The sequence below is a fragment of the Heteronotia binoei genome, chromosome 4 (assembly GCF_032191835.1).
Source record: "Heteronotia binoei isolate CCM8104 ecotype False Entrance Well chromosome 4, APGP_CSIRO_Hbin_v1, whole genome shotgun sequence".
Taxonomy (NCBI): domain Eukaryota; kingdom Metazoa; phylum Chordata; class Lepidosauria; order Squamata; family Gekkonidae; genus Heteronotia; species Heteronotia binoei.
The window spans coordinates 57,935,541-57,954,343 of record NC_083226.1 but is presented as its reverse complement, the minus strand read 5'-3'; the positions used below and the strand labels follow the sequence as shown (position 1 = coordinate 57,954,343).

The following is an 18,803-nucleotide window of genomic DNA, read 5'->3' as shown; positions in this document are numbered from 1 at the left end:
AGAAAACTCTCATCTCCCTTGCTCTCTGTCCCTCAAGCAGGTAAAATACAAAAACAAAAGAATAACAACATTGCTAGAATGCCAGTTGCATTCTAATAGTTGTTTAGAGTTTGCTGATCTCATTTGGGCTATTTTGTTTGTTAATGATATTGAAAGCTTTCATGAAGCTTGAAATTTAAGAAGTTGAATATAAATGTACTCAAAAAGAAGTAAGGACCATTGTATTTTACAGATTAGGAATAAGGCCCATTGTGAAAATAAATACAATGGTCTTTAGAAGAGGCTCTGGGCAAGTGCCCAGACCTTGGGCACTCAGTGTCACTTTGCTGTGGCATCATACCATGATGACAATCATGCAGACACTGAAACTCAGCAATCCTGTCATCTGCAATGCATTGTTGCTGCCTTTTTCCTGTCATATTTACCCTTGCAGCTTTTAGTATCAGCATGTGCTTGTGGTGTGATTTTTTTTTTTTGGGGGGGGGGTCTGGTCTGGTTGTGTTATGGTATACCATAGAGTATGCACCACAAGGTAGCCATTTGCTGTAGGGGAACTGATCTGACTTCAGCTTTCCATCGCCTCCCCACTCCCTGCAGCCTCTACCTAGGAAAAGTACAGTCATTCTCCACAGTGGGGGCAAAGCAGGATGGAAGCGACTTCAGCAGGGTATAATGACAGAATCCACCCTGAAAAGCAGCCACTGAGTGAAAATGGAGGACCTGACAGGATGAACCAATATGACACAAAGGCAGCTTCCTCAGTGGCCCCATCCTTGTCTGTCCTGGGGCTGGAGGGATTGATTGATGTGTAGCTCAACCAGAGAGGGTAGGTGAGTCATCACCAGTATGGCTTGGCTTTTATATCTATAGATAACTTTATAATTATAATTAATGGGATGTTGGAGAGGAGATTTTGTTTCATGTCAAATATATTTGTTCTCAGTATGCATAATTATGTTGTAAAATCGTCATTCTTCCTTTCTGTATCCTTCTCTACAACTATTACTGTGGTTTTGTAAAAAAAGAAAATTCAAACTCAGAAAAGCTTAAAAAGTGGACAAATTAGAACACCTTCCTATTTTGAGGCTTGCACAAACTGTAACCCAGCAACCTGAAGGTATCTTACAAGTCACATATTGTCATTCATTGCTAACAAATATTATTCCCAGGGCTTGCTTTGTAGAAAAAGCCCAACAAGAACTCATTTGCATATTAGGCCACACACCCTGACAACTTTTTTTACATGGGGCTTTCCGTAGAAAAAGCTCAGTAGGACCTCATTTGCTTGCACAAACTGCAACCCAGCTTGCACAAACTGTAACCCAGCAACCTGAAGGTATCTTACAAGTCACATATTGTCATTCATTGCTAACAAATATTATTCCCAGGGCTTGCTTTGTAGAAAAAGCCCAACAAGAACTCATTTGCATATTAGGCCACACCCCCTGACAACTTTTTTTACATGGGGCTTTCCGTAGAAAAAGCTCAGTAGGACCTCATTTGCATATTAAGCACACACACCCCGGCACCAAGCCAGCTGGAACTGCGTTTCTGTGCGTTCCTGCTTAAAAAAGCCCTGATTATTCCTACTATGACACCCAGCTCTATTTTTAATATAAGATTCCAGAAGCTAATGAGTTCAAGTGTAGTTTACCACTAAATTCAGGTAAGACAGAGGTGATGCTATACGGAAAGATGATGACCTGGTAGAGACTGACCCTCCAACTCTGGTTAGAGTGAGTTTATCTCTGACAGATCTTGTTGAGTTATTTTGATCCAAGCTTGCTAATGGAAAAGCAGTTTGGTTCTGTTGCTAATATCATCCTCTTTCAACTACATCTTATCCATAAGTTGTTCTTCCTATCTTGCCATCTGACCTAGCTATTCTGATACATGCTTCTGTAACATCTAGATTGACATATCCTAATATGCTGTATGTGAGACTGCCTTTAAAATGATGTGAAAGCTTTAATTAATTCAAAATGCAGAGTCTGTCATTGATCTGTGGTCAATTTGTATACAGATCTTCATCACAAGTATTTACATTATCTTTTAGTTAGCATGGGTGATTGTTCTGATGCACTTAAGGTCTATAGTCTTTTGAATGATACTTCATCTAGTGTCACTGAGAAAGTGGCTAAGTTTCTTTATTCTATTTTAAAGGCACACCAGAGGATCTCATAGAAATAGTTTATGTTTATGCTTTTCGTGATGTATATGTATGCAATCGTTCCATTTTATCTTTTTCTTTTTAACCAATTTGCTCTGATATATATAGCTATATATTTATGCCAATAAAGGCTAACTTGTCTTGACTTGACTTGACATGGGGTCAGCAGCTTTGAACAAATAACACCTCTGAAACACATCCCCCACTAATTGCAGATTTGTTTCCAAGTGCAGTTTAAGATGCTGGCTTACCTTTAGAGGGCTTAAGAATAATATAATCACAAAATTGGAAGGGCCATATAGGCCAACCCCCTGCTCAATGCAAGATCAACTTAAGGCATCCCTTAGAAGTGTTGCTCCAGTCACTGCTTGAAGACTGCCAGTAAGGGGGAGCTCACCACCTCCCTAGGCAGCTAATTCCACTGCTGAACTACTCTAACTGTAATCTCCCCCCCCCCCCAAATATATAGCCAGTACCTTTCTGCCATAATTTAAAACCATTATCGAGAGTCCTATTAATTGCAGCCAACTGGAACAACTCCTTGCCCTCCTCTAAGTGACAGTCTTTCAAATCCTTAAAGAGACCAATCATGTCCCCATTTAACCTCCTCTTCTTCAGACTGAACATTCCCAAGTCCATGAGGCTTTCCTCATAAGGGTTTGGACTCCAGCCCCCTGATCAGCTTCATCCCCCTCTTCTGAACCCACTCCATTTCATCCACATCCTTTTTGATGTCAGCCTCTAGAACTACACACAGTATTCCAGGTATGGTATAACCAATGCAGTATAGAGCAGGGCTATGAAGTCTTTTAATTTGGATGTTATGCCTCTGTTGATACATCCCAAGACCACATCAGCCCTTTTTGTAGCTACATCACACTGACTGCTCATGTTTAGCTTTCAGTCCACCTGTTCCCCAAGATCTTGTTCACACATACTGTAACTCAGAAGTTTATCCCCCATCCAGTATATGTACTCATTTTTGTTGCCCAGATGTAAAACTCTGCACTAACCCTTTTTGAACTGCATCTTGTCCACATCTGCCCTCTTGTCCAGTATATTCAGACCTAGTTTAATTCAGTTATCTTCCAGTATGTTCTCTACTCCTCCCAATTTGGTATCATTCACAAATTTCATGAGTAGTTCTTCCGTCTCCTCATCCAGGTCATTTATAAAAATATTGAAAAGTACTGGTCCCAGAACTAGTCCTGTGGCATCCCACTGGACACCTTCCCTCAGATGAAATGTCATTGACAACTACTCTTTGGATATGGTTCTCCAACTGGTTCCCTACTATCTTAGAATCCAGTCCACTGTCCTAGTTTACGCATTATAACATTGTGGAGGAACACTGTCATCAGCATTACTGAAATCCAGGTAAAAAATGGTGACGGCTACCTTCCTTTCACGCTCCTCACTTCTTTGCCTTGGAAGCTGCTGGCTTAGGTTGCACACTGGCTAAAACAGATAAACACCAATTCTAGCACAGTGATTCACATGCTAGTAATGGGAGTTCTATGAACAAGTGGAAAAGAACCACTACAAATATGGAAGGAATACTGAGTTCCAGAGATAGGACAGAATCAGAAATGAAGTTTAAGGGTAGAAACACGGTCCCAAGGGAATTAACAAATTTTAAACAATAAATAGTACTAAGTATCTGGTACCTTGTAAAGACCAGTTGCCATATGCTGGTAAAGTATTGGAGAGGAGAGAAAGCAAGAGGAGAAGGTGAAAGAAATTTATAGTTACTGTTCCTCAAGTTCAATGGGAACTAACACCAATGTCAAGGTTAGAGTGAATAGCCACTCAGTAATCTCATGGAGCAAGATCAGGGTCATATTTCATGTGCTAGATGGAAGTTCTGTAGCTCACAAGACAAGGAGCAGACAAAAATCTATCTTGGTTAATTTAATTGATTCATTCCCCAATAATATTTCGGAAAAATCCCAGTGAATTAATACCTGTTAACTTAATTTACTCCCAATTATTAATCCACCCAGTTCACCCTTAATTCTTCTTCAGATAGCACCTCAAAGCACCTATTTCTTCCCTCCTTCCTCTATAGAGAAGAAAAAAAACCCTTTTACCTCACTTTGTTGTATACGTTTTGTTCTGATCTGTTGGGTCTGCCAGATGAAAGCACAATAGTAGAGATAGGTACTCAAGGTGGCCTTGAGGTTACTGAGGTTCCCAATGCATCTTTGTGGCCCCAGCCCAGGTCCAGTGGGCTCTTGGTTCTTCTGGGCTGGACTTAGATGCCACTCATGGCAGCCCTAATATCCATTGGCTATAGGAGGCTTTGCCTCACACAAGTGGCAGCATTGCAGTTGCAGGCAGCAGCCTTCTGCTTCAGCGCACCGACCAGTGATGTGGCATGCCTGGGTAGCAAAGTGCCAACTTGTGGTATGAGGCTGATGGTGTTTTGTTGGGTTCCAATATCTCATGTGTCTCTGGTAACTTGCATTTCAATCACACAGCAAGAGAATGTAATTTTTTTGTTTAATTTCTTTTGACAGTATATGGGAACAATATGTGGCACTGACAGGGCTTTTTTTGTAGCAGGAACTCCTTTGCATATTAGGCCATACACCCCTGATGTAGCCAATCCTCCAAGAGCTTACAGGGCATTTAGTACAGGGCCTACTGTAAGCTCCAGGAGGATTGGCTACATCAGGGGGTGTGTGGTCTGATATGCAAAGGAATTCCTGCTACAAAAAAAAAGCCCTTGGTGGTAAGCTGTACACACCTGACATAATCCTATGAGGGGTGGACTTGAATTTTCCCATCCACAAAGGGGTGTAGACTTTTCAGTTTCTGGGGGAGGGGGGAATGGGTCTGAACTTGGTCTGGGTCCATATTACATTTTTTCATTAAATGAAAATAGGTCATCACAAATTAAGCATGTGGTTTTAATCCCCCCCTCAATAGTGTGAATCTCAATCAAAGAAAGAAGACTTTGTAAAAGGACAAGATCATGAGACAAGTCCTTCACTGAGACAGTCTGAATCAGAATCAATATTTTATTTGTATGTGAAAGGAAATACTTCTCCCCCACACCTTTTTCACAGCATAGCCTGAGTGTGTGACTGGTCTAAGGTTACATAATGCGGTAAACAGCAAACTGGGGATTTGAACTCTGGTCTCCCCAATCTTAGCCTAATACACTAACTACATCAAGGGTGTCAAACATGTGGCTCAGGGGCCATATCAGCACCCTGGAAGGCTCCTATCAGGCCTGCGAACAGTTCACTGTCATCTGCTTCCTTCTCTCTCTTTGCCAGGCTTGCTTAATTGCAGAGGAGCTAAAGAGCAAAGTTTTCTCCATTGGCTGACTGTCATATAAAACAACTCAAGTATAAAAGCTCTCATTGCCCAGCCATTTCATATTTTCCCCTGCATTGACCATGAGATTTCTGTCACGATGTCAATAAATCAAGTTGGTTTGCATCTTATAACTACACACCTGAATAACACCTGAACAACCTACTAATCTTTTAAACAGCTAAACTTTTAAACATGTTTTAAAGAGTTTTTTAAAAAATCTTTAATTATGTTTGTTTGTGTCCCTTACAAAGTTTACATACCCATTACATCATATGGCCTAGCCCCACAAGGTCTCATTTATGTCAGTTCCGGCCCTCATAACAAATGAGTTCAACACCTCTGAACAACGCTATTCATATACTGGATACTCAGTACAAATCTCCAAGTGTATCTCAGAATCCACAGTAAATACTGGTTTCTCATATACCCTCCACAGGTTTTTTTTGGGGAGGGTTTGGTAGAAAAAGCCCAGTGGGAACTCACTTGCATATTAGACCACACCCCCTGACATTATCATCATTTCACACAGGATTTTTTTGTAGAAAATGCCCAGCAGGAACTCATTTGCATATTCAGCCACACCCCATGACACCAAGCCAGCTGGAACGGCATTCCTGTGTGTTTCTGCTCCAAAAAAATGCCCTGTACATGATCTGAAGATATAGGAGCATTTGTTTGGTTGAAGTAGGGTCCAGGATGGCAGAATCACCTCCCTTTCTATATTTGAGCAACCAGCTTTATCTCCTGACCCCCCCACCTCTACAGATGCACAGAGAAAGGGAAAAAAAGGCAAAAGACAGAGATATCCCCAACTCCTCCATTTCTTTTTCATTAAAGCTGCAAGTCCCAGCAGGATACCAGTATCATCTTAACTTACTGCATTTGAGTTATAGGCCTCTGACCCCTGCCCCCAACACATGGCTAAATACAGATATATTCCCATCTCCTCCATTTCTTCTTTTCCAAAGGTGCAAATCACAGGACATCAGAATCCTCTTAATATCCAGTACATCGTCTCCTTCAGTGATCCACAGGTCGAAAGCAGGGGCTTTAGAAAGAACTTTCAAATATCCCAAGGAAAAAAATGAGAAGGCAGCCGAGGGTTGCTCCTGTGTGGCAAGTAAACGTCCCAAAGTCCCAGAGAAAGAAAAGTGGAGTTGGCAGCCTCTTTACAGATGAAAAGGATGAGACTCCACAGTTTTGGCAGGCACAGCAATGATAGTTATATGAGCCAGCACTTTACAGTTTCAAAGTCACAAAATCATGGACTTCAGGGTGAGTCCAGAATGAGAACCTATGGATTTCCTGGCTCTGATGGGATAAAGGGAGGAGGAGGCCTGTTGCTAACCAGGGGACCACAGGGCCTGGCCCCCTGACAATTGGGGGGCCTCTAACCCCAGGCTGCCCTTCTCTCTTCTGTGCAATTTAAATTGCATGGGAGGAGCACCCAGGAGCAGCTGCTGCCCCTTCCATACCTTTTAAAGAGCCCACAAATCAGCTGATTGGTGGGTCTAAATTGCACAGGAGGGGTAGCAGGAGCAGTCACTAGTTTCTTGCACAATTTAAAGGGCCCCTTCCCCCCACAGCCCCTAGCTATGGGGCTGAAGTGCGGAGGGGCTTCCCAGAAAGCAGACAGAAGCAGGTTGCATCCAGGCAAGGTAGACAAATGCTGACAGGGTGGAGGCTTCTCTCATAACTGGAAGGAGCTGGTAGGCCAGAAGCCATTTAGGGAATGTCAGCAAAAGGTAATCACCTCACTTGACTGTTTGATAGCAATAAGATTTCGTATTTGAGAAGACTTGCATTTGACGATGAAATTTCCTTGATAGACGAAGGCCTGGCTTTACAAGCCCCTTTGACAATGGGTAGACATGCAGATGTTCCAACAGTGAATCAGTTGCCAACGCAAGGTTTTGGCCACTCACTAGCATAACTTGAGAACCTGGATCTTACCTTCTTCAAAGCAACACATTGCCACTACTAACAGGGCTGCCAAGGCAAATTTAGCCAAGATAAAATCAGGACATACATCTGGATAGGAAGAGGTTCATGATAACATTCCCTCATACCCAAAGATACAGATACTTAAAGAGTCTCCTACACCTAAAGATAAAATTGAAATGGGACCATTTCTCTCCATAATGAAGGGCCTCCAGGACACAATAATAATCAAATTATTAGTATCTTATCTGTGAAAGGTAAATCATGATTCTCTTGAGCCATTACTTATTTTGGTCAGATAGTTTCAGAAGGTAGCCATGTTGGCTTGCAGTAGACAGCTAGATTCCAGTTCAGTAGTACCTTAGAGATCAACAAGATTTTTAAGATTTTGAGAGTCAATGCTCCCTTCGTTAGATGCCAATGAAGTGAGCTTTAACTCTGGAAATATTGTTGGCTACCCTCTGAAAATCTTGTTGACTACCCTCTAAAACTATCTGGCTTGAATCTAGGTGTACTTACATCAGAGTTCGTGTTGCAAGCTACAGGAAATACATTCTTCTGTCCAACCACTGAACCCTCCTGACTGTTTGGTGTATTTCCCTCCTCCCTTCCTTGCTCTTTCTCTCTCTCTCTCTCTTGTTCTTTCCTGGACAGTATTACTCACTGATGGTTCCCTCCCCCTCTTATATTTTCAAAAACAAATAAACAAACAAAACTAGCCCCGTGCCTCCTAAAAACTTGTTAAATTGTGACAAAGACAAGCAAGACTGACTGAACTTGAGCTGAACCTGACAGTCTGAGCAGCTTTATGATTCTACTTGGCAGCCCAGAAAGAACATTGCCCCTGCTGGGAAATCCCAGGGAGATCTGAACCTTGCTACCCCACTATGGTTTACAACCTTGCATCAAAGCAGCTATCTATTGTCAAGATCCCTTGCCATTTTTAATGTTTTACCATCTTGCTTTTGCCACCCCAGTTGGAATAAAGAGGCAACACAAATAACTTTGGGTAAAGACAGGTTGCTTACCTGTAGCTGTAGATCTTCGAGTGGTCATCTGTGCATTCACACTCATGGGATAGTGCGCCTGCGCCGATCCCCGAATCGGTATCTGAAAAAGCCCGGGATTTTTCCGCGCTCGGCGCCAACGAGCATGCGCAGGCGACCCACTGCGCATGCCCACCAGCGCCCGCGCGGCAATCCCGCCAGTTCCTCCCTGACCGCTGAAAGCCCCTTACTGAAGAGAGACCGTCAGCAGCGGGGAAGGAGGGCGGGTAGTGTGAATGCACAGATGACCACTCGAAGATCTACAGCTACAGGTAAGCAACCTGTCTATCTTCTTCGTGGTCTCTGTGCCTCACACTCATGGGAGATTAGCAAGCAAAGCATACCTGGAGGCGGGAAGACGGTCAGCCTGAAGAAACAGCTTGCAACACCGCAGCTCCCAACCGAGTCCTCTGCTGAGCATGCACGTCCAGCGCGTAGTGCTTCATGAAGGCATGCGGAGAAGACCAGGTAGCCGCCTTGCAGACATCGGAAAGGGACACCCCCTTCAGGAATGCCACCGACGTGGCCATCGCCCTTGTGGAGTGTCCACGAACAGGTCCAGGCAAAGGCTTCTTAGCCAACAAATAACAAAGTTTGATCGTCTCAGTAAGCCATTTGGACAGTCTCTGAGAGGAAATTTTGGACCCTAACTTTGGGGCAGAGTAGGAAACAAAAAGTTGATTGTCCTTACGAAAACCCCGTGAACGATTCAAATAAAACAGGAGGGCACGCTTAACATCTAACGCGTGCAGTCTGCGTTCCTCATCCGAGGAAGGACTAGGGTAAAAGGTGGGCAACCAAACTTCTAAGTTAAGGTGAAACTGGGAAACCACCTTCGGGAGAAAAGTAATGTCTGGAGCCAGAGAGACCCCAGCCTCCCTAAAGGCAAGGTATGGGTAGTCACAACGCATCGCTGTGAGCTCCCCCGCACGACGTGCCGAAGTTATGGCAACTAAAAATGCAGTCTTCCAAGACAAAAGTTGCAGGGAACATGTCGCCATAGGCTCAAAGGGACGACGAGTCAACTTGTCCAGAACCAAAGTCAAGTCCCACAGCTGTGGAGGGGATCTAGACGGGGGATGAAGGCGGAACAACCCCTTCATAAATCTCTTGGACTGCGGGTGAGCAAAGACGGAGTAACCCTCAACTGAACCATGAAAAGCAGAAATAGCTGCTAAATAGACCTTAATGGATGAGAATACCAGCCCCTCATCCACCAAGGACAAAAGAAACTCAAAAACTGTGGGCAGCCCCACAGTGTCAGGTGACATTGGAGAGTCAGCCACAAAGTCACTAAACCTTTTCCACTTCCTCTCGTAAGAGGCACGGGTGGAAGGTTTCCTGCTACTCTGGAGCACTTGCTGAACCCTGGTGGAAAAGTCTAGTGGTCGATGAACCACGCTGTCAGCTTCAGGTGCGGCACGTTGTGATGGAACACGTGCCCTCCCTGGGCCGACAACAGGTCCGGTTCTGCCGGGAACTGGTAAAAGGTCCCCTTCGACTGCTGGAGCAGGATCGAAAACCAGCTCTGACGGGGCCACCACGGGGTCACCAGGATGCAACGTGGCTTCTCCTGCACTAATTTGTGGACCACCCTCGTTAGCAGAGGTAAGGGCGGGAACATGTACAGGAACCAGCCCTCCCACTGAAGTAGAAGTCCGTCTCCCAAGGAAGCCGGATCCGCACCTCCCCTGGCACAGAACAATGGGCACTTCTTGTTCTGCGCTGTGGCGAAAGCGTCCAACTGTGGGTAGCCCCAAAGTTGGAACACCGGCTCTAGGAACCTCCAATGCAGTTCCCATTCGTGAGGGGAGGCTCCACCCCTGCTGAGCGAGTCCGCCTGTATGTTGAGGACCCCCGGCAGATGTGTAGCTTTTACAAAAATGTCCCACTGGAGGCACTCTTCCCAGAGGTCCATCGCCAGCGAGCATAGCCTGCGAGACACTGTCCCCCCCTGTCGGTTTATATAACACAGGGCAGTGGTGTTGTCCGTAAGCAATGCCACAGTCTGTCCCACCAGCAGCGGGCGGAACGATCGAAGGGCAAAGTGAACTGCTAGCAGTTCCAGATAGTTTATGTGGCACCGGCTCAGTTTCGGTGGCCACTTGCCCCCCACACATAGCTCTTCCAGGTGGGCTCCCCACCCCCACATGGAGGCATCGGTAGCGATGGTTACTGTAGGGGTCGGCAGATGAAAAGGGGCCCCTTGACGGATATTGCTCTCTGTTCCCCACCATTGCAGGGAGCGGAGAGTCCCGGGTGGAATGGTGAACCTCTTCCGAGGTGAGTCCCTGAGAGGTCGAAAATGGCGCAAGAACCATATCTGTAGGCCTCTCATGTGCAGTCTTGCGAAACGTAGCACGCTTGTCGTCGCGGCCATCAGCCCCAGCATCCGCTGAAGCTGCTGAGCCGTGCCCCACTGCCGCCTTTGAAGTAGCTGTACCAGAGTGATAATGTCCTTCGCTCTCTGCGAAGGGAGGAATGCTCGATGTTGTTGAGTGTCCAACAGAGCCCCTATGAATTGAACTGTCTTTGAAGGAGTGAGATGGGACTTTTCCAGGTTGACTTGCAGGCCCAGGGTGCCAAGAAGATGCAGAGTGATAGCGATGTGGGTTGCTAGACTCTCCCTCGACTTCGCCACAAGAAGCCAATCGTCGATGTATGGAAAGACAACGACTCCCTGCAGACGAAGATGGGCAGCCACCACACTCATCAGCTTCGTGAACACCCGAGGAGCAGTAGACAGTCCAAACGGCAGGGCCCTGAATTGGAAGTGACGAGCACCCACTGCAAACCGTAGAAAACGCCTGAACGCTGGATGGATGCTGACATGAAAATAAGCATCCTTGAGGTCCAGAGTCGCCATCCAGTCTCCCTGATTGATGAGGGGCAGGATTGTTTGCAGCGTAGCCATTCTGAACTTCTGGTACAGAATAAATTTGTTCAGACTCCGAAGGTCCATGATAGGCCTTAGGCCTCCGTCCCTTTTGGGGACCAGAAAATACCGGGAGTAGAAGCCTCCCGTCCTGGCCTCCGGTGGAACTACCTCTATGGCTTGTTTCTGTAGGAGGTTGTTCACCTCCGCCAGCAGAGGTGGGGAAGGGGGAGTGGTGACTACCACGGACTGGTTCGGGGTCTGAACAAACTCTATTTTGTAGCCCTCTTCTATGATGGACAGAGCCCACCTGTCTGTGGAGATCAACTCCCAGGCCGGTAGGAAAGGGCGTAGGCGGATGGATGAATTCCCAATGGGGGCGATGACGCGTGCTTGGAAGAAGTCAAACCCCCTGCTTCTGGGAGCGAGCCCCCTTCGACTTGCTGGGCGGTTGTGACCCGTAACGGTTCCTGCCGTTGCCTGAGTAGGGTGATCGTTCGGATTGGGCAGGGCGAGGACGCCACTGCTCTGGGGAGAACTTCTGGTAAGGCTTTTTGGTCCAGGGTTTGGACCATTGCTTGGATTTGGAAGCCTTAGCAGCAGATTGGACACCCAAGTTCTTAGATGTCTTAACGCTCTTGTCGAACTCCTGGAGGGCCGAGTCAGTCGTTGTACTGAAGAGCCCGTCACCCTCGAATGGCAGATCCTCAATGAAGGTCTTAGTGTCCTGGTGGAGCGTGGTAGACCTGAGCCAGGAGTGCCGTCGGATACAGACTGCAGACGTGATCTGTTTGGCTGAAGCTTCCACCATATGTTTTGCTGCGGCCAGTTGTTGTCTGGCCACAGCGAGACCTTCTTTCTGTAGCCTGGTTGCAGCAGCTCTCTTGTCCTCGGTTAACGAGGAAAGGAAGGGGGAAAGTTGTTCCCACATGGCATACTGATATCTAGCCATGCAGGCGGCATAGTTAGACACCTTTATGCCGAGTGCCCCCGCGGAGTAGACCTTGCGGCCCATTCCATCGATCTTCCGCCCTTCTTTGTCCGGTGGGGAGGAGTGGACCTTCCTTGCCTTTGAAGAGGAGGAAACTACCACCGAGTTCGGGCGCGGATGGGTGAACAAAAATTCAGCCCCGGGCTCCTGGACCCTATACATATGGTCCAGTCGTTTGGATGAGACTGGCGTCGAGGAGGGTCGTGCCCAAGGCTCCTTGACCACTTGAAGGATCACCTTGGTCACTGGCAGAGCCATCGCAGTGGATGTGTTCCGTTGCATTATATCGAACACGTTGTCGTCCACTACAGGCTCTGGTTGCGTTACAGGCAGCTTGAGGGTGGCAGCAATCCGCTTCACAAGGTCCCCATAGGACTTCAGATCCTCCGACGGTGAGATCGGAAGATCCTCGGCCGTCTGGGAACCCGGTGAAGGCTCCAGTCCCTGGACTTCACTCTCCGATTCCGACGACGAGGAGTCTCTGTGTGTAGAGTGCTCCGAGAGCATCGGGGTCGACTCTCGCGGTGGAAGGATTGGTGTTCTTCGATCCGCATCTACCGGAACCAGCTGTCGATCCGGGGGAACCGATGCCGACGCAGAAGCCTTTCGGGACCGATGGGAAACCCTCGAGACCGATGAAAATTGGGATGCCTGCTCCCAATCGGGGTAGTCGTCCGGGTACCAACGACAGGTCTCGAACCGGGAGTAGGGAGGCTGCCACCTGCGTTGCTCCCACGATGGTATCGGGAAGCGTTGAGGAGGGTAGAAAGTTTCTCGCCTGACTCGGGGCTTGAATGGTGGATCGATCACCGGTGCCGACGCGTCAACCTCCGAGGTCGATCCGCTTTCGGAGCGACGACGGGAGCCCGAAGACGAAGACCGCTGGGTCAAGTCGATTTCCGGCTCTTGTTCCGACGCCGACAGGCGCTGCTGGTCAGCTGGGCTACGGCGCGGAGGCGTCCGAGGTTTTTTCGGGGGTTTTGTCGACGTCGATGCCGACGTACCGCCCGATGGGGAAGGAGTGCGGGGTCGCTTTCGCTTCTCCTTCGACTTCGCCTTTTTCGGAGGTCGGGTCCCCGAATCCTCCTGGCGCTTTTTAGCAGGCATATCCACCGTGCCCTCGAGGGGACGTTTAGTGGAGCCCCGCTCTTCCGGCAAGTCCAGAGTCAGTATCGGAGCCGCATCGGCCGATGCGAGCTCCAGTGCCGGGGTTTCGGACGACTTCGGTGCCGATGCCTCCATCGGTCGATGGGGTCTAAGCGCCGATTCGATCAGTGCCGCCGATAAACGAGCCGCCCGGTTCTTTCTCGTCTGCTTCGAAAAGCGGAGACAATGCGGGCACGCGTCTACTCGGTGGGCCTCTCCCAGGCACAGTAGGCAGAGGGAATGACCGTCTGGAGGGGCGATCTTCTTCCCACACGCACGGCAGCGTTTGAAAAACCCCCAGCGACTTTCCATAGAAAGTAGCCGCAAAAAAACTCCCCAGAACAATCTGAGCGAGAAAAAGAAGAGCGGGGGAAAAGCGCGGGCGAAGCGCCCCGAAGGGCCGTAGCCTGACGAACACAAAACGCTTTTTTTTTTTTTTTTTTTAACTAACTAACTAACAACTATAAACTACAACTAACTACTAAACAACAATATTAAACGGGCTAACAAGAAGAAAAGGCGAAGCCAAAAACTTCTCACCGACCGGGGAAAACGGAAAGGTAAACCTCTCAGCGCAGCGGTCAGAAAGGAACTGGCGGGATTGCCGCGCGGGCGCTGGTGGGCATGCGCAGTGGGTCGCCTGCGCATGCTCGTTGGCGCCGAGCGCGGAAAAATCCCGGGCTTTTTCAGATACCGATTCGGGGATCGGCGCAGGCGCACTATCCCATGAGTGTGAGGCACAGAGACCACGAAGAAGATCAAACAGAGCCACTTTATTAACCAATTTTAACGTCATGGGCTAACTGAACAGACAGGCCAGGCCAAGGGAAACCCATAACCCTTCCCTGTCCTGTATGGGCGAGCCACCCAGGTCCCGGCATGAGCCATTCATATTGGCTAATACCAGGCTGGCCATGGCCTGGGTTGCCCTCACTTGCCCGGGCTTTGCTTATCCAGAACTAGTCTTACTCAGAGGAGGGCACTTTGTGGCAGGCGCTCACAGCAGAGAGCCGTATAGCCTTACTGCTGTTCCAGCCTGCCACTTCCCCACCAAGCAGGTAACCATGAGGAGCTCACCGATGATCTTAATAGCCCCAAACTTACTCCAGCAAAGTGACCAACAACAGGTACCGCCCTATAAACTTAATCTGCTCCACTAACAAATAGTATAAGGTAGGCAAAAAACACCCCAATCCAGGGCCAATCAGTTGGAATGAAAAAAATTCTACCTGGCCCCTTAAACTAAGCGACCGGTGAAGCCTATACTATTGCTGAGTGAGAGGGCGGGCTGAGGACCAAAAGCAACTGTGTTGCTTGGGGTGGGGCTGGGTCTAATAAAGACCTAGCGCTCCACCCCCATCAGTTCCCTGGATGGGCGAGAAGCTTGTTAGCCTCCCCTCTTCCAGGGAGGCAAAACAAAAACCCTGCCCTAAGTCATGGCGGCACAGTCAGAAGTAGCTGCATTCTGTGTTGGAACACCTGCTATGCTGCGGGGAAAACGAATGTATTTAGGCCCTCTAACACTGTCTGTCCTTCAAGGTCAGCCCTGTCTGTTGGAGTGTTTTGCTAACGAATACTGTGACATGAGAATGTCTTCCTTGTAACAATTTAGTGTTTTGAACTTATCTCGTGCCAGAAAGTTAGGTGCACATGTAATGGCTAACTGCTTCTATATATATTCACTCACCTGCATCGTGCCTTAATTTCACCACTGGCCTTGCCAGTGGTACTATCGTGTCTTACAATAAATGCTAATCCTGATGAAATGAAGAGTTATTATTGAAGACAGTCATAGACCTGACACCTATTAGGCATACTGCCAAGCTGATTGCAGCCCAACACTCATTTATTACAACCTTTGCCTCAGAATTTGCTAGCTTAGGTTTGAAACCAACTAAAGCACACACCACTAGTAGGGGATCTATGATTTCTCCACAATCACAGATTGAGGATACACTTCTGGTTTTGAATTTATGAGGTGAAGGGCCATTGGTTAGTAGTTTCAGCACCTACTTTTTCCTGCAGAAGGGCCCAGGGTAACTCCTGACATCTCCAGTTAAAGGATCTCAAGTAACAGATGCTGACAGACCTTTCCCTGCCTATGACCTTGGAAAAGCAGCATCAGGTCAGAGGAGAAAACCGGATCGATTGGTGTTCTAACTTAGTATAAGAGAGCTTCATATTCAGGTCCAGTTGCTCAATAAAAATTGGTTTCATTCAGTATCCACAGACTGTCATTGTGAGTTGCATTCAGTTTAGCTGATCATAAATTGAACAGACCTACCTTATATAGGCTGAAGGGAAATTGAGATAATAGGTATAATGTTTGTTTTCATCACAAGAAATGGATCCCAATGATAGCAATGACATTAAGGCTGCAATCACATGCTAAATAATGCAGTTTCAATTCACTTTCTATGCACTTTCAAACTGGATTTTGCCAGTTCACACAGTGGAATTTAGTTGGAAAGTGCACTGAAAGTGGGTTGAAACTGTATTATTTAGCATGTGTGATTGCAGCCTAAGTATATGGGTTGTCATTGATTTGATAGTAAAAAAATCATCCTTTCTATTTACTGAAATCCCATTTTTAACTGATATATAGGGAGCAGTCTTAAGCAAGTCTACTAGGAAGTAAGTCCTATTTTATTCAGTGGGGCTTACTCCCAGGAAGGCATTACTCCCAGGAAAGTAAAAGGCTCCAATATAGATAGCATACAACCTAACTGAACTCACGGCATGTGCTATCATTGAGCAAAACCACACACTAAAAGCATTATAATTCTGACCAACACATTTGACAGAACAAGTAGACCTGAAGTTAACTGGAACCTGAAAAAAGGCAATTAATAAGTAGAATGAGCAAAAATCCATTTGGATATTTCAAAACATATTTCTGTGAATGGTCTAGAAGCAGACTGTAGTGTTACAATAATCTGTGAACATTTAGTAACAAAGCTTTCTGCAAAGGAGTGTTTGTTCCCATCATACTGAACAATAGCACTGATACCATTAAAAAGTTACCTTTATTTTTAAAGCAGATAATGAGAATGAGGCAGAGTTTCATTTGCTTAACTCAAAACTACATTCCACATTAGGGCCAACCAAAGTCTGCTCTACCAAGTTAAAATAGAATATACTGATGAAAACTAATCCTACAGTGATTGTTACCAATAGATATTTTAAAGAAGAAACATTAATAAAGTCTGAATATGCAGGCAAGCAGAACAAAATCTAATCAGTTATAAAATACAGTCTCTTACATGTATCAAAGGCTAGAATAGTGCAATATTTCAGGATGAGTGGTTAATGCAACTGGTTTTGATACAAGCATTTAGTTGTTTTCAACTGGGAAATGTCAAGTGATTGTGTTAAGCCATCGCACACATCCAAATCCATTATCACAGGCTATCTTTTCATATCACAACTTACCCTGCCTCCCTTTAAATAATAAGTCAACGGGATAAGAAAGATATGTACTGTTTGGAACATGATAACACTGGTAAATAAGCAGTCTAGTTATCCTTGTAGTTTATCATTAGTAAAACTAGGAAATACTGTCACATAGGCGGGTTCTATTAATTAGCCTTAGGATTCTAAAGCAAGACCAGTGGGGTCAGCCTGTATTTAAAGATCAATGCAACTTTACTACTCAGCCTGATCATTAAGTCAAAGACTCCATGGCTTTTGTAATACACTTAATTTGTTTCCAGAAGAAAATAAATCTGCAAAACACAGCTAATTCACAGTTGATGTGAAAAAATAAAAGTGATCTGTTATAATCAAAATAGCTTGCATTTAAAACAGTATCATATAGGACAGAATACCAGTACAAATATTTTAAAGTTATGAGTAGGATGGACTGTGCTAAAGGATCTTCCTAAACCCTAAACCAAGTAGGGGAAAGGAACAAGAGAATTATGAATAATAATAATAATAATAATAATAATAATAATAATAATAATAATAATAATAATAATAATAATAATAATAATAATAATTGACAATAATTTTGTTTTTTAAAAGAAACTTTTAAAGTGCAATGTAGTGCAATGTAGTTTCAATAAAATATGAAATAAATGATGGCTTACTGTCTTCACATTTTATTTTAATTTATTTTATTAGATTTATATCTCAGTCTCCCCATTACGGGCTCAGTTTTAAAGCCAATTTTATGGATAAACCATCTTAAAGGGAAATATACAAGTATCTTACCCTGGATCTTTCTTCCAGTTTGGTCATCATAACGACAGTTGCACCCCTCTGTTCCCACATCATTCTCCAGAAGTCTCCAAAAGTTTCAGGGAGGGCTCCTTGTGTTGCAATATAGGCATTCTGCTTTCTATAACCGTCAATATAGTTAGCATTGATATAATCACTGCCTGGTATGCCTAGAATGCAAAATAAAGCACATTACTGTAAATTCACATAATCTCACTTAATTTTATGGATAAGATGCAAAACAATTTAACATGCAGTAATCTCCAATTTCATACAATTCTTTTCCCATAGGTACTTAAAACAATCCATTCTTTGAACCTTGGTACTAGGATGGTTAGATATAATCTATGCTTCAGATCAGGGGTGGAATTCTAGCAGGAGCGCCTTTGCATATTAGGCCACGTACCCCTGATGTAGCCAATCCTCCAAGAATTTACAAGGCTCTTTTTGTAAGCTCTTGGAGGACTGGCTACATCAGGGGTGTGTGGCCTAATATGCAAAGAAGCTTATTTTTCCTCTCTACCACTCCAGATACAGAAGATCCCAATGACAGAGTAGTAATTTAGCAGTAAACCAAAATGGTGGTTGCTGGTCTCGTGATCACTAGAAAGATGCACAAGCTGCCGGCTGGCTCAATAAATGAATGATTCAAAGTGAATGTAAAATCTGAAAGCATAATAGAATAATCTCATTAACAGAACTTTCCTTTTGCTAAAAATATTTCCCCCTGTGCCTAATTTTTCATTCTACCATTCAATTATCTTTGAAAGAGACTACTGACCTACTGTGACCCTATTTAAATACCAATATAGTTGGAAAGGATTTTTAAATTGTATGGATTATTTATGAAGTTTGCTTTGACTGTATTATCATCCTTGGTGACCCTGAACAACCATAAAGATTTTTTAAACCTGCATAAGCAGTGTCCAACTACAGCTGGAATTTGCATCATTTTTAATGTTTTAGGGAACGTGATGATTGTTTGCTCAAGATAAGAGAATTCTTTCTAGTTTTCTAAAGTTACTTGTACTTGAGCTCATGGCTGTCCCATTGCCAACCACTGGTTGTGCATCTCTGGTGTACAAA

The 18,803-nt window shown here is 45.4% G+C and overlaps 1 protein-coding gene across 42 annotated transcripts in view; it reads right to left on the bottom strand.

Annotated features, from left to right (window-relative positions):
• The window catches only part of PTPRD (protein tyrosine phosphatase receptor type D), a 1,753,725-nt gene that overhangs the window by 63,046 nt on the left and 1,671,876 nt on the right, over nt 1–18,803 (bottom strand). For all 42 annotated transcript variants that reach the window (XM_060237318.1, XM_060237320.1, XM_060237317.1 and 39 more), the window contains one exon: nt 17,712–17,887. In XM_060237318.1, the coding sequence (XP_060093301.1) occupies nt 17,712–17,887 (176 nt within the window). The remainder of the gene's footprint in view (nt 1–17,711; nt 17,888–18,803) is intronic.